The sequence below is a fragment of the Humulus lupulus genome, chromosome 3 (genome assembly GCF_963169125.1).
Source record: "Humulus lupulus chromosome 3, drHumLupu1.1, whole genome shotgun sequence".
NCBI classification, from domain to species: domain Eukaryota; kingdom Viridiplantae; phylum Streptophyta; class Magnoliopsida; order Rosales; family Cannabaceae; genus Humulus; species Humulus lupulus.
Window position 1 is genome coordinate 280,297,599 of NC_084795.1, and position 27,262 is coordinate 280,324,860.

A 27,262-nucleotide genomic window follows, 5' to 3' on the forward strand; every position below is an offset into this window, starting at 1 on the left:
TTAGTCTGGTCACCTCCAAGTCTTGCTGGTCAGGCTCTCCTTCGGGGGTCTCGGGATCCACAGCTTCGTCATGGTACTCCACCTCATTCTCCTCTTCATAATATTCCTCCTCGTTTTCCTCTTCGTATTCTGTCCCACCCTCGTAGTCTTGTGACTCGTCATGGTGAGATGTTTAAGGAGGTACGTTCTCGGGTAGTTCCTGAGGGAGATGCTGTGAAGGCAGCGGGTCTCTGTAGCCCTGCTCTGGATTGCTAGGGTCGAAGGTCGTGTGTTCACCATTGTTGTAAAGGCCTGACGTTAGCGCTAGCTTCCTTCAGCTCTCAATGAAAGCACCAAACTGTTAACCGAGGTTTTCGGTAACTATATTAATTAATCTTATTTAAGGGTGATAGTAATAAAAGTAGAAGATTAACATGGGGTTTTTACGTGGTTGGGGCGTTAATGAGCCTTAGTCCACGAGTCTGTAGTATTAGAGCTTGGAAAACCTTTTACAATGGAGTCTCTCTCTGTATTTTGACAGAGTAACTGTATCTTAGTTGAAGAGAGATCCTTTTTCCAGTGTTCTATAGCCTGTATTTATAGGCTTATGAGAACACTGGGTCTGGGCAGGGTATGACCCGGGCCCATCAGAGATACGAATATTCTTGGCCTTTCTAGTGGAAGCCCAATATAAAAGATACGACATTCATGAATTCCAGACCAACTAAGGCCCAATAAGGTGACTCAAGAGCTATATCTCGCTCGACAAAATGGTGCTTTTGGTCTAGACACTTCGAGTTACGAGGCAGATTCAGGAGACAAGACCAGTCAGAGTACTTGGTAGTGCAGACCTGAAACAACGGCGTGCAATCCCGAGGTGGCCTTTTCCGCAAGTGAAAAGTGGGGACAACGCCCACGCGGAATGGGGCAACTTTAGGATCCTGGATGCTTGGCCCCTCCAACCGAGGACGATGTGATCCGGGTTCGTTTACCTTTGTTCCTCTTCATTTACCACAAGCCCGGACTGTACCAGGGTCCGGGACCAGGACGCGTATGTCGTGGGGGATTCAAACGGTCTGCACGTCTCTCGGACGACCGTCCAGGATGGGCCCAGAAATGCACCCCGAGCCCGTACCCCCCCTCTTGGACACTACCGTACCAAGAGGCCTTGGGCCGGGCCCGCATGCTGAACAGCCCCTGACCATGGGCCCGGACGAAGGTCCCGGGCCCATGCAGGAAATGGGGAAAACAATTCTCAACCCAAGTGTTTACACTCTCACACTAACCTAGCAACTTGCAGCCTCTGAACTTAGAGTAATAGATGAATAATGGATGGGTACTAGGTCCTATTTATAGAGTTTAGGAATGAAAAGATCTTAATTTATCTTGAATAAAAATAATGGCTTTTTAAATGAAAATCATTTGAATTATCGTTCAGCAGAGGCTGAAGACTCGTTCAGAAAGGTGCTGGACTTATCAAGAGGTTGAAGGTTTGAATGGAAAACGATTTCGAAAACTTTCAAAATATGCTGAGAGGAACGATATATCGCCCCCTGTAGGCGATATATCACTTGGGCCAGTATGCCCTAGGCAATCGTGCATTGTTTCGTGTTTTTCGTATCTTCGTGTTGCGATATATCGCCCCCTATAGCTGCGATATATCGGCATACGCTGATTATTTAAATACGAAATTACACGTTTCTAGCTTAATTTGAATTGAGTAAACAGCCTTGACTAAGCCCTTTAACGTTTTCAAAACTGCTGACTGACCTTAGGGTATTCAAATTTTAACCTTAATAAATTTAATCCTCAAAATACTTAATCATATTATAAACCTATACATGACATGTGCTATTATCTTATTGGTTCTTATCTAAACCTTATAATATAATAAATATTATCCTCAATATCAGTCATATTAATCAAACCTTAGGTTAAAATTAATATTCCTAAACTATAGGTTAAACTTAGAAAATCTACAAATACTACTATGAGTGTCCAAATAAATCCCGGTCTGAACCAAAAATCCACAGTCATAAAGATAATACTATTATTACTATTATACTACTATCTAACTTAGCTAAGTAAAATTCTTGGACTCTACAGAATCGTCTTTTATTTATATAATATATTAAATTTAAATGACAAATAAGAATAATTAGTATTTTTGTCTCCCGAATTTATGACACTAATAGATCGTACCCCCTAAAATATACGGGTTGTTAAAAACTTTCTCTAAATTATATCATTTATAGAAACCAAGTCCTTCCGTTATATTTTGTTTCATTTTGTCATTTAAATGCTGATGTGGTGGCATTGTAAATTATGATATTGTATTGGCCCTCGAATTTTGACCATTACCAAATTGTGTCCATTTTTATTGGAAAAATTAATTTAAAAAATAATTCAAAAATCAAAATAAAATTAAAACAGTAACATTAAAAAGAACGTTAAATCTTTGAAAAAAATCTTGGTTCAAATCTATAATAATTTAATATATAAAATCGAAAGTTAAATGAAACTAAAACATACATATCAAACTAAATATATATTCTTTGTAAAAAAAACCGAAAGAAAAGAAACGAAAAATTATCAAAATATGAAACAATTAAAGCTATACAACTCAAAACCAAGCAGAGATGAATCATTTCTTTTTTATTTATAACAAAACTAAATAAGTTGCTAAAATGAAACGGAAACTAACGTAAATGCTATGTTTCTATAAATAAAAAAGCAAGTTTTAGAGGAAAAATATTAATTATTCAACAAATATACTACAACAAATTTGATATACAATAACTCCCTACAATGTCTTACACCATTGGTGTAAGACATTAAAACTTATCATGGGTTTTAAATGTCTAATGGTGTAAGACATTGAAGGTTTTTATTAATGGCTATAATTGTAAGACATTAAAAATGGTGGAAGACGTTGGAAATAGGCTGAAGAAGTGGCTAGGAGTACATTACGTGGCACGTCTCCCAGTGGGAGACGTTGGAAGTACTCCTGTGTTCATCCAACGTCTCCCACTGGCAGAAGTGCCACATGTCCCACGTCTCCCAGTAGGAGACATTGGATGTCTCCCTCACATATATTACATATAATAGTTATTTTTTTGTCTTTTTTTTTTGGACAAATATTCTACATAAAACTATTAGTATATATTCCCGAGTTAACTAGCCAATCCGACTGAATCGGAATTAAAATTCTATTCCAATAGACTAACTCGCCTAATATTCATATGTTTATCCACAAAACAATTATTAGCCTAAGAATAACGCACTACACCAAATACCCATTTCCATAACACATGAATATAATACTAATAAAAAAGTGTTATGCTAGAGTAATGGGCCACTTTGTGAAGAAAAAAAAAGGGCGGTAATAAAAAAAAAAGGGCGCCACTTAGATTTTTTTTCATTTCTGACCTCAAAATTTGTGAGACCCGAGAGAGACCCAATTCTCATACCTTTTTTCCCCTTTCTCCTTCTCGTCTCTCTCTTCCCTTCGCCCTAGCCGCACTCCCGTAACCACCATCATCCTCAGCTCCGACCACCTAACCACCATCCTCACACCCATTTTTCTCTGAGCCAAGCTCCAAATCTCAGGCACCCGTGAACCCAACCCCCGAACCAAGTGACCCCAGGTGCGAGCCCACCTCTGCGTGCCTTCGACCCAGTGGTCTCATCGTTCTTGGAGATCGCCGTTGGACAAACTGCCGAGACTGCTAGGCAGTTCTTGCAGGTTTCTCTATCTCTCTTTCTCAATTTGTACTTGCCTCCATTGGTCTTCTGGTTTATTTAATTTTGGTTGTGTTGAAATCGGAAGATTTTGATTGAGAATTGGGCTTTTGGAGATAATTTATGGAATTTTGTTGGGAGAACAGGCCACAAGTTAGAAGCTTGAGGGGGCACTGTAGTGGGAGGATCGTCTTCTCAATTTCCGCCTACAGAAAATATTGAAGCTTTGGCCGAACAGACTGCTCAGTATGTTAGATGCATCGATTTCTTTATGTATTTATTTTTCTTTGTTTTATGTGTCTCGTTCTGCGTTATTGTTTATGCTAGTTTAGAATGATTCGACTCAATGAAGCCGAAAGGAAAACAATATTTTTGGCAGAGTCCTGACCTGAGCTTCTGTTCTCTTCTCTTCTGTATATAATTTTTTCGTTAGATTGAGAGAACGAGAATGAGATTGAGAGATAAACAAGGCTATGGAGCCAGAATCTGGGATTTCCACTGCTCACCGCTCGACTTCTACTACTATAGGCCAGGTTTGTACCAATCTTTTCACGTCTTTATATATATGTATGTATGTATAAAGATGAGAATTTTGGGGAGCGAATCTTTGTTAGATCTTGTGATGGGTTGGTGATGATGATTCTTAGTGTTGTTTACTGATAACCCTTTTTGTTGCAGCAAATTTCATGGCCGAGGATGTCGAGGAATTTGTTACTAGCTTATCAGAGCTTTGGTGTAGTTTACGGGGACTTGGGTACTTCACCTCTTTATGTTTACTCAAGCACTTTTTCTGGGAAGTTACAGAAGCATATTAGCCAAGATGCAATCTTTGGTGCTTTTTCATTGATCTTTTGGACTTTTACTCTTATCCCTTTGCTTAAGTATGTCTTTGTCTTACTCAGTGCTGATGATAATGGTGAAGGTGAGTGTTTTGTTTCCTCCCTTTTCATTCAATTCAATCCAATTCAATTCAATTTCAATTTTAGTTTTTGTTTCATTTTGATTCATTTCAATTCAATTCATTTTCAGGTGGGACCTTTGCTCTTTACTCACTGCTTTGCCGCCATGCTAAGTTTAGTTTGCTTCCCAACCAGCAAGCAGCTGATGAAGAGCTCACTTCTTATAAATATGGTCCATCTTCTCAGCATGCTAGTTCCTCTCCCATGAAGAGATTTTTGGAGAAGCATAAAAGGTTAAGGACTGCCCTTTTAGTTGTTGTGCTGTTTGGAGCTTGCATGGTCATTGGTGATGGTGTCCTTACTCCTGCTATCTCAAGTCAATTTTCTAATTGCTTATTTTGCTTCATATGTAACTACTGGTACTATTATTTCCTTGTCTCTATTTAACATCTTTGTAAAAAAAAAAAAAATTGCAGTTCTATCTTCGGTTTCGGGGCTTGAAGTTACAGAAAATAAATTAACTAGTGGTAAGTTGTCATGTTTTGCTATATATATACGTATATTTTATTTTCACTTTGATTCTTTATGAGTGACTTAACAAACTATGTGCTGCTCATTGTTTTTAGGTGAACTTCTCTTGATTGCTTGTTGCATCTTGGTCGGTCTGTTTGCTCTGCAGCACTGTCGCACACATAGAGTTGCCTTTTTATTTGCACCTATTGTATTGATCTGGTTATTTTCCATTTTTTCTATTGGTCTCTACAACACAATACATTGGAACCCAAAAGTTGTTTATGCTTTTTCACCCCATTATATTGTCAAGTTCTTTAAGGAGATTGGTAAAGATGGTTGGATTTCTCTTGGTGGGATTCTTCTTTCTATAACTGGTATGTGTTATATCCTACTTAATGGAAATAAACATCATTTTCATTGGCTTTGATATGTTAAATTCCATTATGCCACTACTCATCTTTATAAGTCTGGTCAACCATTAAGTTCTATGTAGTTTACTAAGGACAAAATGTCGTTATAATACCCTAAAAAAAAAATGTCGTTATAGTTCTAGAGTATATGTTTCTGTTAGTTAAATTAACGATAGGCATTTTCTAGTTCCGTCCAGGAACCGAAGCTATGTTTGCAGACCTTGGTCATTTTACTACTTTGTCAATAAGGGTGAGTTTTATATTATTATAATTTTTTTTTACTAAATATATTGAATTTCTTATCTACACATAATAGGAAACATGTACATATTGGCTGGTTTGGAAAATTCAGTTTGGTGCAAGGCAAAGTAAAAGGAAAAACCACATGAATTAGAACCTAGTAGGAAAAAGCCAAGTAAAAGGAAGACCAAATGAGATCCAAGAGGGTTAGAATGACTGGTTGGGCTCTTGGTTTGCTCTCATAAGATCGGGGTTTGATTCCTCATGAGACCTTCCTAGAAATTTGTTAGAGTTTCCTGCCTCCCCCAAAGATTGTAGGTTCAATGGGAGAACATGTTAAAAAAAATTGAAATAAAAAACCAAAAAAGATGACCAACTGAGTTAGCAAGTCATGTATAGAAGTAACTCCATTAGATGTTGCTGGAAAAGTAGAGCATAGTGTTGAAGATATTTCTTCAAAATCAAGTGTTTATACTTCTGTATTTTATTTACCCCAAATCACTGTGCTTTTGCAGGCCTTGTTCACCATGATGTAGTAAATGCTTTTTGGCTATCAACAAATGATAGTTATGGTTCCCTTTTTTGTCTGTGCAGCTTGCGTTTGCTTTTGTTGTATACCCATGTTTGGTTGTACAATACATGGGTCAAGTTGCATACTTGTCCAAAAACCCCGATAAGATTCATTACAGCTTTTATAATTCAATCCCTGGTTAGTACTCCCTGGCATTATTAATATTGCTTCCAGAATTGCATTTTAATATATGAGTTGCTCTAATTGTGCTTTCTGTTCTTGCTTAAATTGCAGAATCTGTATTTTGGTCGGTGTTTGTTGTTGCCACGCTAGTAGCTATTGTTGGCAGCCAGGCTGTTATAACTGCTACGTTCTCCATCATCAAGCAATGTCATGCCCTTGGTTGCTTTCCAAGAGTCAAAGTTGTCCACACCTCAAAACACATATATGGGCAGATCTACATTCCAGAAATAAACTGGATACTCATGATCCTTACTCTTGCCATAACCATCGGATTTCAGGATACAAATTTAATTGGAAATGCTTATGGTATGATGCTTGTCGAATCTATACTGTTTTCTTATAATTATTATTGTTTCCAAGTTTGCCAAGTAAAAAAAAAGGTTTGCTTTATAAAAATATAAAAAGCAGCAATGTTTTTTCCTTTCTTATCCATTTGTGTAAAACTGTTATTGGAAAGGTTGTAATATTGGGTAGTGAGATCATTGAATGGGTAATTTTACCTAAAAGTTTCATCACATCTCTTGATTGTGAGCAACATAACTAGAATTTTGCTTTACTAATTGTGTCATAGTTTGATTTAGACAGGATAATTTCTAAAGGATTCTTCTGTTGTATGAATAGATATATGAACTGGGTTGGAACTAGGACAATTTAGAACTTCTAGCACAGGGAAGAAACTTCATGTTATGATAAATGACAGTGTAAGTAGCATCTCATTCAATGGAAGTCTTAAAGGCAGTGCTAATATAACAATAAAACTTTTTCTATAAGCCCTGCTAATTTAAAATTGTATTTGTCCTCTGTTTTTGCTAGTCTACTTAGTTTTGTTTCCTCAACTGAAATATATGAGTACTGCTCTGTTTTTGTTTCTCAGGCAAGTAAAAAAGCCTTGGATCCAGTTGCTCCAGTTTATAAGTACTACCTTGTAACAGTATCTAACATATTAACTTCAACATGCCAAAATGAGTTTAGCTGTCTCCATTTTAAGCGTTCAAGTCTAGCGCTAATCCATATTGCATTTTTTTTTCTACTTTTGGGTATAAAATTATATATGGCTCTTTCTTGCATGAAGTTTGGGGTGAATTTTAGTTAGTCATTTTAAAGTCAACACCATACGTTTGCTGTTTTAGCGTGTTCGAGTTAATGCATTTTCTTTCCTGATCATTAATTTTTTTATTTGAACAACTGACCCATTGTTTCTCATTTAATATATTTTAATTAATACACCGTCTAGGTTCCTGATTTGAAAGATTCTGTAAGCTTTATTCTAAGAATAAACGAATTGTACTGAAAAGAACCAAATCTTGCACAAAGTCTAGGTTAATTTGAGAAAACCTAGCAAAAACTCCCAGGGTAGAAATTATAAACTTTAAACAGTAACCAAATTCTTCTATATATCCCTTCCAAGTATTTCTCTTATACTATTTATAGACTAACAATAACACTTACTAGCCAACCAATAGAACTTGAGTAAATTTACAAGTCAACACACTAATCCTATATAGCTCTATTCAATATCTGATGCCTAACAAAATGTTTGCAGATCATATAGTTTTAGATGGCTTCTTTGATATGATTATTGATTATTGGCATTTTAAGTTAATTTATATTGTAAATAGCTACAGTTTTCTGCCAGTTTAGTCATGGTGCATTTGATTGAGAAATTAGCTGCTGGTGATACTGGAAGTTTATCTGTATCAATACTTCAGAAGATGAGCACCATGTCTAAAAAGGTTTGCTGCTTCCCTTTTAAGATTGGTATAGTTAGTTTAGATAAATAGTTCAGGCACGTTGTCCTAAATTAATTGGGAAGTATTGAGCTCTTTGAGGGCTCATTTTAACTAAAATCTTAACTGGAACTTGTTCACTTTCTTTCAGTTTTTCATAAATTTTAGGTAGCATATATCTCTGTTTTTTTTTAATTCCATTTGCAGCTTAAAAGTCATCCTACTTTCTCTGAATTGTTAGCCCAATATTCACAGAGCGGTTATGGGTATTAAATTCATTTTTGTTGTAAATCAAAGCATATTGATTCATGATACCATTATTGAAGTTTTGAAAAAGCTTTGGAGCTTATTTGTTTAATGGTCATTAACTACATGAGGTGTTCCTCTTACTTAGTATTATAATTTATATTAGACTGACCATAAACTTCTTAGTTGCATGAGTGATCTTTTTGAAAGTTTTATTAAGTTATGATAGGTTTCTTACATTTTGTGGTGTATCTCTCTATTTAGAGATAGAGTTCATCTCTTAAATTACCAAAATACATGTTTCTCTCAGCACCATTGATCTATTTCTCTTCATTTTATTTGTAAATATGATTTTGTTTTTCAGCATTTGGGTTAGCATTTATAACTTGAATTTCAAATTGGAAGGTCACTTTTGTTTTAATAGTATGAAAATTTCAGGGTCATGTATAGTTTCTTATGTAAATGATTTCTAAATATGAGCTAGCTAGCTTTGGTAGAGAAACCAGATGTTATGATAGTTATTTATATATATTTATATATAAGAATAAAAGAATATCATTATATATGATAGTTTATATATAGCAGTATAGTATCTACAGTCCCAACTGACTGTTTTGAGTCATCAGACTCATCACCATAGAGAAATTCTCTACTGATTCTCTCTTATTTTATTGTTCATCTGAAAATTCCCTAGCTTTTTCTTGATCGCTCTCTTATTTTATTGAACTAAAACAGATAAGTATTTATCTTAGTTTTCCATTTTCTTCTTTTGAAGTTTTCAATGTATCATTTAAGAAAAGACTATAAGTTTGTTGTTGTGGTGGCAAGAACTTTTGTTCTTAATAATAAAAGGATTCTTTTTTTACAATGTGCAGGTATAATGAGATGATTTCTTTGGAGCAATTCTTGACAACATTTGTAGTTGAGGCCTTTAGAATGGAAGAATGTATTTCACTAATTTTTGTATACATTGCTTGTTTTGTATTTAGTGATAAAGGAATCTGAATTGGGCATAAATTATGTTGTAATATGATTTCTTAAGCCTAGACTAGTATACTAAATATTGTAATTACATTTGAGTAATTAATAAAAATCTATTTATGTTACCTTATTTGGCTTCAACTTTCATATTTATTTTCCTAGTTTTGTGTAAGTAAAAAAAGATTATGTTTCTCTAAGCTAATATAACACACGTGTTATACTAAAGTGTAGTATAACTCAAAAAATGTGTTATACTAAAGTATAGTATAACACAAAAAACATGTTATACTAAAGTGTAGTATAACACAAAAAAGTGTTATACTAAAGTGTAGTATAACACAAAAAAAGTGTTATAATAATCGACTATAAATAACATAATTAAACATTTATCTATATATTAAAATAACACAGAAAATGTGTTATCATTAACAGTACAATAACACATCTGTATAACACTGATAAAGTGTTATGTAAAGTACCCTGACCTACGATAACATAGTCGGTCTTAACACATCAGAAAGTGTTATCGTATGTTTTGATAACACATTTTTGGTGTTATTAAAATCATTTTTTCTTGTAGTGACAGGTTTTTTAAAAGAGATTTCTATGGTTTGGTTTTATTACCATTAGTACTCTTATTATATTTTGCTGACTTGGATGACCAAAAGAGATACCTACCTCCCTTTAGAGTATTGTTATTTAACACCTTAAGCTGTCTAAAACCGTATGAGGTGTCATTCTCTAATTAATTAGTAATATCCCGTAATACTTATTAAATTCAAATAAGTAGGACCCGATATTGAATTGCATCAATAGCTTTAAGAAAATTACTAAGGAGCACCACTGATATCGAGGTAGGGTACTGCTATTGGTGTAATCTAATATCGGGTCCCATATATTTAAATTTAATAAAGGGTTTATATTTTTTTGGACCTTGTGATTTTTCTCATTACCTGTTTGGACCTTGTGTTTTGACAAATTACTTTTTAGATCCTATGTTTTGTAAAATGGTTAAAATAGAACCCTAAACTTAATTTTGATGAAGAAAAAATTGAATATAACAATACAGTTTTTAAGCAGAATGATTTTATTTTTGTTCTGAATTGTTAGTTCGGTAAATTATTTGTGATTTTAGTTGAGAAAACATTGACCAAAATCGGGTTTAGGGTTTTATTTTAACAATTTTACAAAATATAGGATCCAAAATGTAATTTTTCAAAACACATGGTTCAAACAAGTAATGGGAAAAAACACATGATCGAAAAATGTATAAACTCTTTAATAAATATTATAAAATATCGCTAACCAATTATAAGGTGTCATCTTATATAGTATTGAACACTTTAATGTACCAAATAAAAAAAAAATCTTAAGAACTTATTAATTAAGAAAAGTATAATCCGTGAAACCGTATAATATATGTTTTTGTAATCCGAAGCTAAGACTTAGACACCCCAACCCCAAGATCCAAACCACCTAGAAATAAACATATATTATTATAACACAATAACCGACAACGTCAAAAGGTGCAAGTTTTATTATTTTTATAAAATAATAATAATAAATGTAAAAAAAAGCTGCTTATTAACCGCCAGTTTCATCTCAAACTAGGGGACTCTCTCAAAACCAAAATATTATTTGACTGATAATATTATTAACCGATTCAGAAAGACATTGGGAATAATTGTTCTGTGTTTTGCTTGTGTGTTGATTTGCTTGATAATATTATTTGACTGATATATTATACTGATAATATTATTTGCCTGATATATTATACTGATAATATTATTTGACTCTCTCAAAACCAAAATATTATTTGACTGATAATATTATTAACCAAAACATACTCTCTCAAAATATTATTAACCAACAGTTTCATCTCAAACTAGGGTACTCTCTCAAATCTAAAAATTATTTATACATATATTTATAATAACTGTCTACAATCTCCAATTAATTCGTATCTACATGTACATAATATTTATATATCATTTATATAATATTTTAATATTATTATTTTTCTTTATAAACTTTCTTTCTTCCATTTAATATATATATATATATTTTTCTTTTTTAATTATTTTATTTTACTTTAATTAATAAAATATATTTAAAGATATAATATTTAAATGATGTAGAGAAATATATAGAAAAGTTGATATATGGTATAATATAAAACTTATAAGTAAAATAGAAAAATGTATATTTTGGGGAGATATTTTAAAAAATGGAGTAGAGCATCCATTAGGAGTGCTCTTATAGATCTCTTTAACAATTTTTTTTTTTTGTAATGAATCTCTCTAACATTTGAAAATAAAAATTAACTCTCACATCTTGATTTTACTCTCAAAGTCTCTCCAACATGAGAAACAATAAATTAATTGTTTGTTTGATATTGTTTTCTGTTTTTTGTTTTTAAAGTTATGTTTTCATAAATGAGAACAGAAAACAGTTTTTGTAATCTTAAAAAAAATGAGTTGTTTGGTTAATATTTTATAAAAACAATTTTTTTAGTGTTTTTTATTTTAAATATGAAATTAAAAACTAATAAATATATTTACAAATAGAATTTTTTTTTAATAGTTTGCAACAAATAATGAGATAAAATAATATGAAATAAAAAATTAATAAAAAATAAAGAGTGAGAAAGCAATGATAACATCATATTTGAATTTTCATGATTGAAATTTTACACCTAACATTTAATGTTCTTTCATCCTCAAATTCTTCTCTTTATAAATTAGAGTATTGTTATTTGGCACTTTAAGGTGCCCAACACCGAAAAAAAATCACCAGTACCCAAATTTCTTGTCTCCTCTGTGTCCCACCAATTATTTAAAGACATCTCATTTATTTATTTAATATATAAATTATTTACAACTTTCTCTTTTCCTAAGTATAAATAAATGAGGTATCTTAAAATAATTGATGGGACATGGAGGGGACAGAAAATTGGGGACAACAGATTTTTTTTTGCCCAGCACCACATAAGGTGTCACATTAGTTAGCGATACCTCATAATACTAGTGGTGTTTGGCACTAGCCATGCCCTTAGCAATTCTCTATAAATTAGCACGTACCTTTGCCATTTTCAAATCACACACAGCCAATTGTATAACGGAGATTCCTGTCATCAACATTCAACAAATCTATCGAAGCAAATGGTATGACATTGTAGTTTTGGGTACGCATTATTATATGATACGAATGACATTGTAGAACTGTCTCATCATCATATGTTTATTCTCGTTTATGCTGATCGATCAGGCGTCCTCAGGAGGAGTCATTTCGGTGGGACCATGGGGGAGTCGTTCGGGTGGTGACCCTTGGAGCTACAAACCCAGCTCTGGAATAACTGAGATAACCCTCCACGAAGGTGGTAATATCAAGTCCATTTCCTTCAAAGACGAAGATGGCTTTATCTCTGAGACATTCGGTGGCCATAGCCCTGATGCTTGGGATTGGGGAAATAAGATACAGGTAACTTCTTTTTATATATATATATATGCATGCATGCACTACTTAATTGGTTACTCATTTTTTTCTCTCAACTCAATATATGTGTTGTGTTGTGTTGTGTACAAGGTCGCTATCAATTTCCCTTCGGAGTATTTCAAATCCATAAGTGGAACGTATGGTGTGTACAATGATGTACCTGATGTTATCATTTCACTATCTTTTCACACAAATCTCAAGACATATGGACCTTTCGGAACCAGTACTGCTTCTGCTAAGCCTTTCAGCATCCCCATGACACACAGTGTCGTAGTTGGATTTCATGGACGCTCTGGCTATTACCTTGATGCTCTTGGTATTTATGTCAAGCCAGTAAGTCAAAACATAATAATGTCGGATTCTACTTATTTGAATTTAACGAGTATTATAGCAACACGCATAGTATAAGTATATATTATTGGTTTTTGGTTGCAGGTAGATCGAGATGGAAGCATTTCATTTGGGAAATGGGGAGGTAAGGGTGGAGATGACCCCATTAATTTCAAGGTTGGAAGTAGTAGTTGGATAAAACAGATATCAGTCCACCATGATGATTCCAACATCAAGTCTCTCTCCTTCAAGGACGGGAATGACCGCGTCTATGGAAAATTTGGTGGCAAGAATCCTAACGATTTTGGTGTAGAAAAAATAGTAAGCATATATGGCAAGGCAATATTTATATATTGATCAGATACAACAACGAAATGAAACTATTATTCATTAGTTAATTTTTTGTATTATTGTAGATTGAGTTTGATGGGGTTTCGGAGTTTTTGACGTCTATAAGTGGGACATATGGAAATTATCGTGGATTAACTGTGATCACATCATTATCATTTATAACAAATCTTAATACTACATATGGACCATTCGGAAAAGCAACAGGCACTGCTTTCTCAAACCCAATTCAAGGTGGCGTCGTTGTTGGATTCCATGGAAAATCAGGCTACTACATTGACTCAATTGGCATCTATGTCAAACCGGTAAACTCTCTCTAGTTTAGTTAATTTATTTATGCCAATGTTAACTCTTTGATTTGAATGTTTTCGATCTGAATAAATTTGTTGGCTGTTGTTTAATAGGGAGAGGCAGAATAATGGACCTGGCTGAGGAAAAGAGTAGAATTATTGCACATTTTAATGTGCATTCTTCGTTGGATTTGGATCCTTACTTACATATTTGTAATGTGCATTCTTCGTTGGATTTGGATCCTTACTTACATATTTGTAATAAGATGGGATATGGTTTATATGATTATATCCTAAGTCAAAAGTCTTTACCTTTATTATGTGTTTTGAGTTTAATTATCTGAACAAATAAGTTGATGACTCTGAGCTTTATAGCTCACTGGGTCAGCCAACCAGTTGTAATATATGACCTTGTGTGCTCTAGTTGTAAAAGTCTACTTTTAATATTTAAATAATTTAAAACTAAAAAGTTGCAATAGTTACGTGAGGCAATAACCAATGAGAATCAAAAGTGAAATTTACCTTGTGCCTAATTTAATTACCATGAAGTTTATCATATGTCAAATTAAACATGTGAGAAAGACAATGCTATATTGGAGACTACCATTTTATAAATTCATAATATTTCAGCAAACTAAATTATATTACAAGTTTAGTTAATTTGAACATTTTTTAAGAGCCTAAGTCATTGAAAAATGATGATCTCTTAGAAAAATTAAGTTATGTCAACCAATTACCAATTTTTCAAGAGAATATAATAAGTTTATTGTTTAATTTTCTAAGACCATCTATGATTCGTTATATATCCAATAAGATTGCTCTTGAATTGGACGTGCATGCTCTTTAGGTGGAAGATGAACTTGTTTGGCTAGATAAATTCCATGTTTTTTATCTTGCCATTTAGATTTATAAGTTGTATGAAATTATGATTTTTTTTTTCAATGAGTAAATTTCATTACTAAAAAAAAGGTAAAATTTGAGACAAATAAATAAACAATGGTAAAAGGTTGGTGGATTGTAATTTTAATTCAAAATTTTGTTTCCATTACATCCTTCTTTTAATTAAAAAAATAATATGTTCATTGGATCCAATATACCCTCTTCCAATGTTTGAATTATTTTCTAACTAAAAAAGAGCTCCATTTTTTTCTTTTTCATGTGAAATTATTTAATTATAGATTACCTGTTGGAGTTATTTTTCTTTTAATTATTTTATTGTATGAATATATTAGTTGATGTTTTGGGTAATCCTCACAACTCTCATAAAACGACAACAGCTCACACCTCAGCTACTTGAAATGATAACATCCGTCAAGGGCAGTTTTGTCTTTAATATCTCCTGTAATTTTATTTATCATTTAAATAGGTTCTTTTATTTATAGAAAAATGAGGGCGTGAGTTGCTGAGTTGTATTGTGTGGGTGAGAAATTAAGACTGTTTTGAGAGAAGCTTGTGTGTTAGTGGTTCTGGGTTTGCATCGTGTAGATGCCTTGATGAAGAGAACCTAAGTTGCAAGCTAGTGTGTTCTTGCCATTGCTGAGAAGTCATCTGTTGTTGTACATTTTTGAGTATTTAGTGGAAAGAGCTCAACTAGAAGTAGGCCAATTCTGTTGGGGCTGAACCAGGATAATCACTTGTGTTGATTTGTTTCTTGTGTGTTTTTCCTTTATTTGTATTATTTTTCCAATTCTTGTTCTGTTAATTGAGCATTGCAGGTTCATTTGAGTCTTGGTGTTGGGGTTGAACCCGAAAAATCAGAGCTAGGTTTCGATCCTTGAAAGATAATCAAGACTCATCAAGAATTGGAGTGAAAACATCATGTCTTCATCTTCCAAGTTTAATTCTTCCTCATATAGGGGTTCCCACCTATCTCCCCCGGTCTGGGGTTGTGTAACTGCCGATATCTCAGGTTGTACCACTGCTGGTACTGCGGCCTATAGGTTCCCTACTTGAACCTGCTGCTGTCTCAAGAGGCGTATCTCTTCTCCCTACCTCTCTAACCTGGCATGCATGTCAGCAAGCACTTGTTGCCAGTTCTCTGGAGCTGGCAATGGGGCCTGGCCCTGAACATTCCCTTCACTAGCCTATAAGTAAGCCAATCTCTTTGACCTTTGAGGGTTCATTCTGACACTTCATCCACCCTACAGAGATCAAAGAGGCCGTTAGGTAAGTCATAACTATACCACTCGCCGCCTGATGGTCCAAGATCATCAGATAACATACATATGCAATGCTAATAAGCATGCCATCACGCAATAAACATACCCATTCGTAGTGCTAATAAGCACCTCCTGATATCCATCAGCAAATAACTCTACACATAGGCATATCCAAGTATTTTTTACAAATCCAACATAGCTAATAAGCATGTCCTTCTATTCCTGCCAGTAATATGCTAATAAACATTTTCCCTTGGCCTATATACAAATAATAGTGCTAATAAGCGGTTCCCTTGCATCCACAAGCAGTAACGATGCTAATAAGCACGTTCTTTAACATTTATGCAACAGTCAAAGGCCAAGTCCTATCAGATAATCTCATGCTTCCTAAACAGGCATGCAGGTAAGACATTCATATCATGTTTAAGCATTTAGACATATAAACATATAACAGTTACCAAACCCTGAGTCGAGCTTGTCTTTAGTGGTGAGTCTACATGCCTGGCTAGTCTTCAAGAACCTTTAAACCTGGCTCTCATACCAAGTTGTAATGCCTTCCTAATCTAGGACCGTTACACTGTGTACTTAAAATTGTGTCAGCCCTGCTAACTAGATCATTTGGCTTAAAACGTGTAACTAAGGTTAGTGATGTTGGGGTTTTATGCCCTAATTAAAACCCAAATTCTTTGTAATCTCATTTTATTATCAATAAAAGAATAGAAATCATTTTTTGACTTGGTCAATCACTTTGCTCACATGTTTTATTTTCATGATTATTTGTTTAATATAAACTTCTATTATATCCCGAGCATATAGCTAATCTTATTTATAGTGACGTAATCACAATGGAATATAAATATGATTATATGTTTAAAATAAGTTAGTCCTAAGATCAGTCAATGCACCGGATTTACACTAACTTGCCAATCTACGATATGTTCTACTTACACATTACAATGTTATGTTCTTTCCAGAACATTAGCAAAGTAGATAAGATCGGATGTATTTGTTACATCGGACATGACCGATATTGACAGTTGATAAGATAAGTAAACATACCGTTATTATCTATTCTAGTCATATCATATAGTTGACCATAGGTCAATTCAATCTCAATTCTGAGTGGTTAGTATTCTAACTGATTGTATTATTTGAGTTCTTTGACTTGTTCGTTACCAGCTTACCCTACGGACTAGCCCATACTTACATCTTGGGAACTCGGTAGTATAATTGAGTGGGAGTGTTCATCATAGATATGAACATCTATAGCTTCTGATGAAGAAGTGAAACGATGGTTTCCTTTTAGTTTGGTTCAAGGTGATAAATGATAGAGATCTCATTTCAGTAATTAAATTAGTTTACTAAAATATCATTTACAAGGAACTAAGTGTTTTAAGGATAAAATACAATGAGGGGTAAAACGGTATTTTAGTCCTATCTCATTGTAGACCGTCTATAGAGGATTGAGTAACAATTATGGTTGTAACAATGGATACTTAATGGCGTATCTATATTTGTTATAGAGCGTTCTATGAATTCAAGAGTGCAATTCCAAGTCTATAGTGGAGTCACGAGGAATTAATAAGTTAGTAAATTTATTTGTTAGATTTATGATAACTTATTGGAGGTTGATTTCAAAGGCTCATGGTCCCCATTGTACCTTGGATAAAATCATCTAGATAGTCTCAAATAATTGATATAATCATCAATTAGAATTATCAAAGTTGACCAGGTCAATTTTGGATAGTTTCACAGAGTTGTGTAATTTTGAGAAGAAAAGATAAATTATGGCAAATTTATTAATTAAGATAAATTGGTATCTAAATTAATAAATAAATTTAAATCAAGGTTCAAATTATAAATAATTAATTTGATAAAGGATTTAAATAATTATTTAATTAATTAAATCAATAGAAAATAATACAGGCCTTGATTTTAAGTCCAATGGGCTTATAATCAAATGAGAAATTTCACGGGCCTAAAGCCCATGATAATTTCGACCTAGAGCTTCAAAATGGCTGTTATTTTATTGATTTGTTCATTAAATTAAATGGCCTAATTGAGTCTATAAAAGGAGTGCTTAGAGAGAAGATTTTAGAGACGACAGATAAGTCACACGTCAGATTTTCTGATAGTTTTAGATTCTCTCTAAACACAAGTCATTTTCTAAGCCTCTTTGTTATTTTCGCTTCTTCTTTCTATATCTATCTCATGTGTTGAGAATTGCCCACACTAGTCTAGGTGGTTCTAAGGATACATTGGAAGATCGTGAAGAAAATAGAAGATCGGTTCAGTTTCTTGATAATACTCTGCGACAGAAAGGATACAAGAGTTAGAGAAACTGAAGGAAGGACTCCTAATTCCGCTGCGTATACTGTAAGTATTATATTATTTGTTTCTCTTTGAATTCAATTTTAGAAACATGTTTTAGGCTATCTCGTATTAATTTGTTTAATATTAGATATACATGAAAATAAATAAAGATCCTGTATAAGCTAATCCAACAAGTGACAAGGGCTAGGTTTAAAAATTTTGGTCAAAGAACCAGCCGGCCTAAGCAGCAAAATAGGGTTGTAATCCTATTTCCTCTGAAATAACCCTAGTCGTGATGGTCGACCAGTTGTATATGTACACGCTACCACCGAAGTTCTCAAACTCATGGCTGGTCAATCTTCCCTTTTCCCTTACCTGCACCACAAAGCACCCGCTCAACAAGAAAATAGAACGTATAACAACAGAGAGTATAACTTTAAATAATCATTCAATAATAATCAACAACAATAATTCATAACCAATGTCATTTAGTTCAATCACACGATCATTGGATCAATCTGGGGCTATTTCCCTATTCATTTAGCTTTTAAGCCAACTCTTGGGCCTATGCCCTAGCTACGTGACCATAGAGTCACGTGGGGCCCTCTCCCTTAGCTCTGTCTCACTAGCCATAGAGCTATCCCAACCCTTGTGGTTCACCTTCGACCTTAGGTCTATCAACGTAATAGCACGTCACTGGTTTAGGCCAATGCCTTTCGACCAACGCACTATTGTCGTCCTTGACTCATAAGTCAAGCCCTGATCCAGGATTACATACCTTATTTATAAGGAACAGATGTGGATAGGCACATCCCTACAAATTAATCATATACTCATGCTAATCATATAATCTCATTGGATAACCATTTTCATAATACTAAACATATTCATATAACGGGGCCATATGCCTTAACCATAGAATTCACGTAACGAATGCAAACACTTATGCATCTAGCAACAAGCATTTAAAACAATAGCCGAACATAACCAACCCTGGGGCCCAATCCCTAACCATATTCATATACAATAGACGGGCCAAGCCCTAGTCATAATAACATATAACGAATGGGCCAAGCCCTAATCACATACAACACGTTCTGGGTACAGTTTTCTTACCTTAGGTCCAAGCAATCGTAAATAAGAACGACCCTCGAGCACGATCTCGGTTTCCGAGCCCTTAGCGATACCCTAAGTCAAAACCATTAAATAGGATTCTATTAATATCAAGTGTGATGAAAGGCTTCCGGACCAAGTCCTAGCCTCCGGGACCTCGGGTTCCACCCAACCGGGTAGTGGAAACAATCCAGAGTCCCTAAGATTGAGTTCCCGCGCTCAAAACCCTCTAATGGTCCAAAAATTCCTTAAGAGTCGCGACCCTATGCCCCCATGCCGCGGCCCGCCTCTAACCAGAGGCCCAGCATCCCCAACCAGCAGACACGCGACGCAGCCCAGCCATAGTGGCGCTGCGACCCACCTTTCTCCTTGGCTCCCATCTACTCTAGAGGATTGCTGATAAGGTCATTTTTGTATTAATATTTGTTAAGTTTTTCTATGCTTGGATGGTGTTATGATAGCATTTTTAATAGTTTTAACTAAGTTTCGTGATTCTATAACATATTTTCTACGTTGCGTTTTATGATGATAAATCTGATATTTTGATGGCAAGTGTAGTTAAAATAAAGTTTTAGGAGTATTCAAAGCTTTCGAGATTGAAATGTGGAAGTTGTAATGCCCCAAATTTCCTAATAAGGTTTAGAACTTTGATTAGGAGGTCGGGAGGGCCATAATTGATTTATTATGATATTTAATGATCATATGCGTGTTAATGTGAATTATATTATTATATGATGATAAATGCATGCATATGGGTGTATTTATAATTATAAGGGCATTTTGGTAATTTGGCCTGTTGAGGGCATATTTGTAAATTGGGTGCATATTGTAATTTGTGAATGAGATTTAATTATTATGGAGATATATTCGAGCTATTCGACATGAGACGGTCATATATAATGGATTAGCGGTTTTGTCATAACGGGGTCAATTTTGGAGTAATAGAAATGTTTATTTGGTGATAGATTGGGAATATTTGAGATCAGGGTGAAATTCTGGAAGTTTCGACTATAGTCTCCCTGGGTGTGTTTTCGGGACCCCGAGCACTAGGTTTTATTTAAGGTTACTTAAGCTTGAAGTAGCTTGACAGATAAGAACATACGTTAGAAACTTCTCGTTTTCTCTCAAAACAGTCTGTTTTACCGTTTGAGCCTTTTTGAGGAAATCTTGAGTTCTAGGAGTCGGAATCAAGCGAGGGTCGAGGCGTAGCGATCCTAGGAAAGATTAGAAGCTTCTTAACCGAATGATTTGATGAGAAATAACCCAATCAAAGGTAATCTAAGTTTGAAGTTTTAAGTTTTTAAAGTTTCTAAGCTTAGAATTGGACTTTGTTAATTGTTGAGTTATTGGTCGGTTTGAGATTTGGGTTTTGAGGGTTTTGGAGTATTGGGAAGCTTGGGAACTTTGATTTTATGATTGGGGAATGTTTGGGTATGTTTTTGGAGGATTTGGAGTGCTTGAAACACGTTTGGGAATGGCCCAGGGTTGGGGGTCGCGACCCTGTTCTTGTGCGCCGCGGCCCTAGTTCGAAGAAGCAGGTGTCAGGAATTTGTCTTCGCTGGGCGCCGCGGCCCTTGATGGAGGGCGCCACGGCCCTTTCCTCAGAGAACCCTGGGGGCCGCGGCCCAAGGTGCTAGGGCCGCAGCCCTTGCCCTGTTTTCACCCCGTTTGCTCGTTTTGACCCCGGGAACTTAGCTATGGGCCTCGGGAGTGTCCCTACTACTTGGATTAGTTTGGATTGATCTCTTGGGGGCTAGATATTGGTGTGAAACCTTTGATTATCATGTTATTGATGGTGTTTCATACTTGGTTATGATTAGGTGACCGCTAAGGGCTTAAAGGTTGATCGTTCTCAAGGATCGTTCTTATATTGGTACTAGCTCGAATCTGAGGTAAGAAAACTGCACCCTGTGTATATGTGACATGCATGGCTATTATGGATGCATGTTGGTTGGTTATTGAGCATGACATGTATGGCTATTATGATGCATTTTGATTGGCTATTGAGTATGACATGCATGGCTATGATTGATGCATGTTGGATGTTTAAATGTAAACATTGTTAGCATAATGAATGCTTGGCAAATCTTGCCCATTTGCATATGACTGTTGTTGAGGCATGCTGGATAATTAAGTGTGATGCATGTAATGCACGAGAAACATGTGATAGGGCATGCCATGAACGATGAATATGAGATTGGTCAGAGCTTGAGTCTCTGAGTTTGTGCATGATCATGACTGTGCTAGAAACTGTTTAGTAAGCATGTTGAATGCCCTATTCTTGGATAACTGGCATATGATACATATTGATAGCATTGCTTACTTGTGTATGGTACTGACTAACTAGTCAGATCGACAAAAGTGTTAGTATCAGCTGTGAAGCTGTGACTTACTTGTCAGGTTCGGCAGTGATACTGGACACAGGTCAGGAAGCGCTGACTTACTTGTCAGAACGGCCTTAGCGTGAATCACGCAAGCCAACAGAGATTAGATCTAATCGATTACTAGCATTGAATGACTCAAGGAGCATTAATGCCTGACCGACCCTGAGGGTCGATGAATAAACAGAGCTTGAAGGCTAGTGGCTTACCTATCAGCCACTCTCTTGCTAGAAAACAGAGCTTGAAGGCTAGTGGCTTACCTATCAGCCACTCTCTTGCTAGAAAACAGAGCTTGGAGGCTAGTGGCTTACCTAGCAGCCACTCTCCCGCTAGAAAAGAGAGCTTGGAGGCTAGTGGCTTATGTAACAGCCACTCTCCCGCTAGAATCATGTGATGTGCACCCATTGGTTTGAAAGCTTTATATTCAGTATGATTATAATGATAATCATTTGATAATGTTTATGAAAAGTGTTATGTTTTCTTGCTGGGCTTCGACTCACGGGTGCTATGTGGTGCAGGTAAAGGCAAGAGGAAGCTAGACCATCCTTGAGTTGGAGGGCTTAGGTGATGACGTGTACATATGCAGCTGCTCGTCCGTCACGACCGAGGTTTAAAGTGGAACTAGGGTTGAACCCTGTTTTGCCGCTTAGAACGACCTGTTGTAAATATTTTCTGTAATAAACTCTGAATTGTATTTTCGGGATCCCAATGTATATGTTAAACGTTCTAGTGAAACGTTATATCTTAACCAAAATGTTTAATCCCTAAACCGCTAATCATACTTAGATCACGATTTTGGCCAAATGACTCGATTAGCGAGTTTAGCACTATTTACAAGGCACACCGTAACGGTCCCAGGAGTTGGGGCGTTACAGAAGTGGTGGCAACGTGGAAGCTATCTAAGATCAAGAATTGAAGAAATTAGAGGTAGGCCGCAGCTCATGAAACTTAGGCCATGACACTTTAAATGGAAATTGCACTTTCAGAATTTTTTCTTCCAGACAGGCCGCTGCCTAGGGTGCCAGGCCGCTGCGCGTAATTTCTAGGCCGCTACCTGAGGGACAGATTTAGGCACAGATTTTGTTCTAGGCCGCGGCTCACATTTTTCAGGTCGCGGCTCGCGACGTCATTTTCAAATTTTTTATTACTTTTTAATTAGAATTTAATTGAGACTATAAAGGATGATTAGGGTTAATTTGAGGGGGATTTTTATTATGGTTTTAAGAGAGAAAAAGACTGAGAAAGGGCTGAAGAGAAGTCTACAAGACTACATATATTTTACTTAATATTTTAAAAAACTAAGATATAAATATTTTACATATATTCTATTTAAAAATAATTTTTATTCATAAGAAAAGTAAAAAAAAAATAAAGAAATTCTTAAAAATAGAATGGGACAATCCTTCCTATTCGATTGGTTAGGTTAGAGTTATTATATTATTATTTTACTTTGAACAAGTCATAAGTTGCAAAATAATAGTTTGAGAGTTTTGATTAGGGTCTAACTCACCGATGAACACACTTATTAATAGCAAATCACAATCTAAACTATATTAAAAAGAAAAAAAAATATTTTGCTATTCAACATGGCACTTATTATTGATTGAGAATGAAGTATATATTGGCTAAGGAAAAGCTCACAAATATTTATTTTTTGAAATAGAAATTATAAAAATTTGATATTTTTTAAACTTGGTTACCTAGTTAAGCATTTATCTAATTTGATGATGCCTAACTAATTCAGTAGTCAAGCACTAGACAATTTCCTTTGTACAATTGATCCTTACTGATGAATAGAAATGAGAATGAGAAAATGAATATGAATAAAATTTAATATAAATAAAAAATTGATAAAAAAATTATTAATTTTTTTTTCAATCTTACATTGGAATGGTCTTTCTTTATATTTTCAAATAAAGTAGTCATTCCACTAAAATGATTGAAAATCCATCTATTGGAATGACACTCTAATACTCTAAAATTCAACAAAACAAATGAATGTAATAAATATTGATTCTTTTCTATTCTATTCTATTATCTTCAACCAAACATCACTGACCTTGAATCTGCGAAATATTTTTATAAAATATTATATAAAAAATAATATCTTTTTAAATGTGGATGCTTTTTTTAATATAGAAAATAGTAATTTTAAAAAAATAACTTTTTTTTTTAATTTGAGATTTTAGACATAGACTTGTCTCGCTTATGCTTAGAGTCGTCATTTAGGTCTCTTTCAAAAGTTAATATGATTCCTTTTTGTTTAAATTCTCGGATCTTGTTTACAAATTCTTTTGTGTTATATGTTTCTATTTTTTAGACAAAGATATATGGATCATAACAGGTTCATTCACAAATTTTATGTTGCATCATCCATTTGGTTGCCCTGAAACTTTATTTTCTTCTAATGGCTTGTTTTAGATAGTTAATTGGTTGTTCTTCTAATTTTTAAATTTTTTTTTGAATGACAATTGGTGAGGTGTCTACTTTGTGACAAGGTCACTAAGTTTATATTTGCAGCAAAAAATTCTAAATTATATAACTCACCTCACTACAAGAAACCAGTTCTTTGCCGGCGCAATTCAGAATTGCGCCGGCAAAAATCACTTTCACCGGCGCAATTCGTGAATTGCGCCGGCAAAAATCAAACCCTTTGCCGGCGCAATTTCACGCGGGTAAATGTGACTTTTACCGGCGCAATTCGGGGTTGCGCCGGCAAAAGTAATGCCAGATTTTCAAAATAAAACATACAAACTTTTGCCGGCGCATTTCACCTAACGCGTCGGCAAAAGTCAACGTGTTTTTAAAATTTTCACACGTTTGAAATAAGGTAGGTGGGCATACTTTTGCCGGCGCGTTTAGTTGCGCCGGCAAAAGTGCAAAAACGCGCCGGCAAAAGTCGAGATAATTAAAACGACGTCGTTTTATTTTAGGGTTTACTTAAACACTTTTGCCGGAGCAGTTTTAGACTTTTGCCGGCGCAACGAAACGCGCCGGCAAAAGTTATAACGATATACCCAGCCGCCCGAGCCTCCTTCTTCCCCATTTCAGTTTTACAGTTTCGAAACAAAGCTTCTCTCTCTCTCTCTCCTCTGTGATAATCTCTCCGACCACCGTGAGCCATAATCCCACCGTGGCTTCTCTCTCAAGGTTAGTGAAGTTATCTCTCATGGTTAGTATTCGGTATTTTTAACATTTTTGGATTTTTTTCTCTATATTTTGTTTTGTAATTGTATTTTTTTTTTGTTATTCTCTCCCTAATATAAACAGGTGTGTAGCTCCTCTCGGTAAAATAAGACTAAAAATGTTAGTTTATATATATATATGTTTCGGTTTATATATATATATATTTATTTCGTTATATATATATTTATATATATCTGATTATATATATATTTATATTTATCAGTTTATATATATATGTATATATTTATATATATATCAGTATATGTATATGTTTTTATATCCGAGTATATGTATATATTTATATATCTGAATATATATATATATATATTTATATATATGCATATGATATATGTTTATGTATATGTGTAAATGTGTTTATATATATGTTTATGTATATGTGTAAATGTGTGTGTATATATGTTTATTTAATGTTAAATTTTCTTAGAAAATTGATTAATATAAATGTATGTGTGTGATATTTGGTATTATAGTTATATTTTTCTTTTAAAAAAATAAATAAATATGTGTAGTTTTATAAAAATGAGATTAATAATGAAAAATAAAATACGATTTTAGTATTTATTAAAAAAATTTGATTGGAGTATGCATATTTTTTAATTTTAATGCTTAATATTTATATTAAAAAATAGATTAGATTATGTATATTAAAAAAATATATATTATATTTTTTATATTAAATATTATTTTTTTATAAATATTTATTAAATAAATTGTTTTGATGTTACTGATATAAAATGATATAAAAAGATTTGATATATGTTATTAATCTTGGTTTATGTTGTGCATGTTATGAGAATGTTTTGTATATTGCTCTGGGAATATTCTGGTTATATATATGTTTAATTTGTAGGTTTTTCAATTTTTGGGATAGTTTGAAATATAGTCGTTATGCTACCCAAATTTTGTTGGAGTTAGTAAAATTAATAAAATTTTAATAATTAATTAAATAAAAATTTAAGTATAATTAAAAATTCATCAGAAAAATAATTTTTAACTATAATTTAAATAAAATAAAATTACCAATCATAATAATTAATAATTAATTTTAACATTAATATTAGATGTTTTGTAATTGAAAAAGTTAAAAATATGAATGATTTAATAAAATATAAATATAATAAAATTATTATTGATTAAGTAAATAATCCAATACAAATTGAAGAATTTAATAAAAAATTACAAAATGGAGATTAATGTATAATTAAATTAATTTTAAATTAAAAGTAATAAATAAGTAAATGTTAAAGTAAACTAGTCAACGGACACGTGGCAGTACATGATTGATCTACATTGTTATTATTCTTAAAAAAAATTTAATTTAACAAAAAAGTAAAATTTACATTTTTTAAAAAAAATTCAAAATTTTTGTCAACTTAAGATTAAGTATGAAAAATACATGTTTTTTTAAATTAAATTTTATATTGTTAATATCATCAATTTTTTTTTTTATTATTATTATTAAAATCTTCCTATTTATCATTTTGTCTACTTGTTTTCAATTAAAGATTAAGTAATTTTGTTTAAAATCTAAGCAATAATTTAAGATTAAATATTTTTTTTACTTAATCCTAAATAATTGATTAAAAGCAGCAAATTTGATTTTTTTTTTGTAAAAAATGAAAAAAAAAATTATTTTTTGTACCTTTAAATTGGAAAACAATAAATTGGATTTTTTAAAAAAAATAAAAAATATAAAATGATTTTTTTTATGAAAAATTATTTAAAATAATAATAATAATGTGTACCAATTATGTGGTGTCACGTGTCATTTAAGTGTTAGTAAGTTGTAAGTTTGAGTAATTTAGCCGGAAATATCTCTATAAATAATTATTTTTGCCAGAGATAGGATATTATTATCAGTTAGTGATAATTAGGAAGACAAACAGTCATGAAATACTTTGACTATCATTTCCCTCATTTTAAGACAATTATTAATATTTTCTTAATTATTCCGCTTAAAGATGGCGAGCGACAAGAGCTGGATGAGTGCGAGGAATCGTTGGTCTCTGGAGTATAGAAATGGTGTTAAGGAGTTCTTCGATATCGCCAAAAATCAGTTGAACGATCGGGGTTTGGTTCGCTGTCCGTGCAAGAAATGTGGGAATGTTAAGTTCCAGCCTATAAATGCAATTTCGA

The 27,262-nt window shown here is 33.6% G+C and overlaps 2 protein-coding genes across 2 annotated transcripts in view; both read left to right on the plus strand.

Annotated features, from left to right (window-relative positions):
- The window catches only part of LOC133825780 (jacalin-related lectin 4-like), a 115,481-nt gene that overhangs the window by 36,098 nt on the left and 52,121 nt on the right, over positions 1-27,262 (plus strand). Inside the window, exons 5-8 of the mRNA XM_062258681.1 lie at positions 12,758-12,970; positions 13,076-13,318; positions 13,421-13,636; positions 13,732-13,968. Coding sequence (XP_062114665.1) covers positions 12,758-12,970; positions 13,076-13,318; positions 13,421-13,636; positions 13,732-13,968 — 909 coding nt within the window. The remainder of the gene's footprint in view (positions 1-12,757; positions 12,971-13,075; positions 13,319-13,420; positions 13,637-13,731; positions 13,969-27,262) is intronic.
- On the plus strand, positions 4,085-6,937 carry LOC133821627 (potassium transporter 4-like). The gene is made up of 8 exons (XM_062253807.1): positions 4,085-4,253; positions 4,399-4,642; positions 4,750-4,995; positions 5,096-5,146; positions 5,246-5,506; positions 5,740-5,792; positions 6,377-6,491; positions 6,588-6,937. Exons 1-8 carry the CDS (start codon positions 4,194-4,196, stop codon positions 6,935-6,937), a joined length of 1,380 nt encoding a protein of 459 aa, XP_062109791.1. The 5' UTR covers positions 4,085-4,193.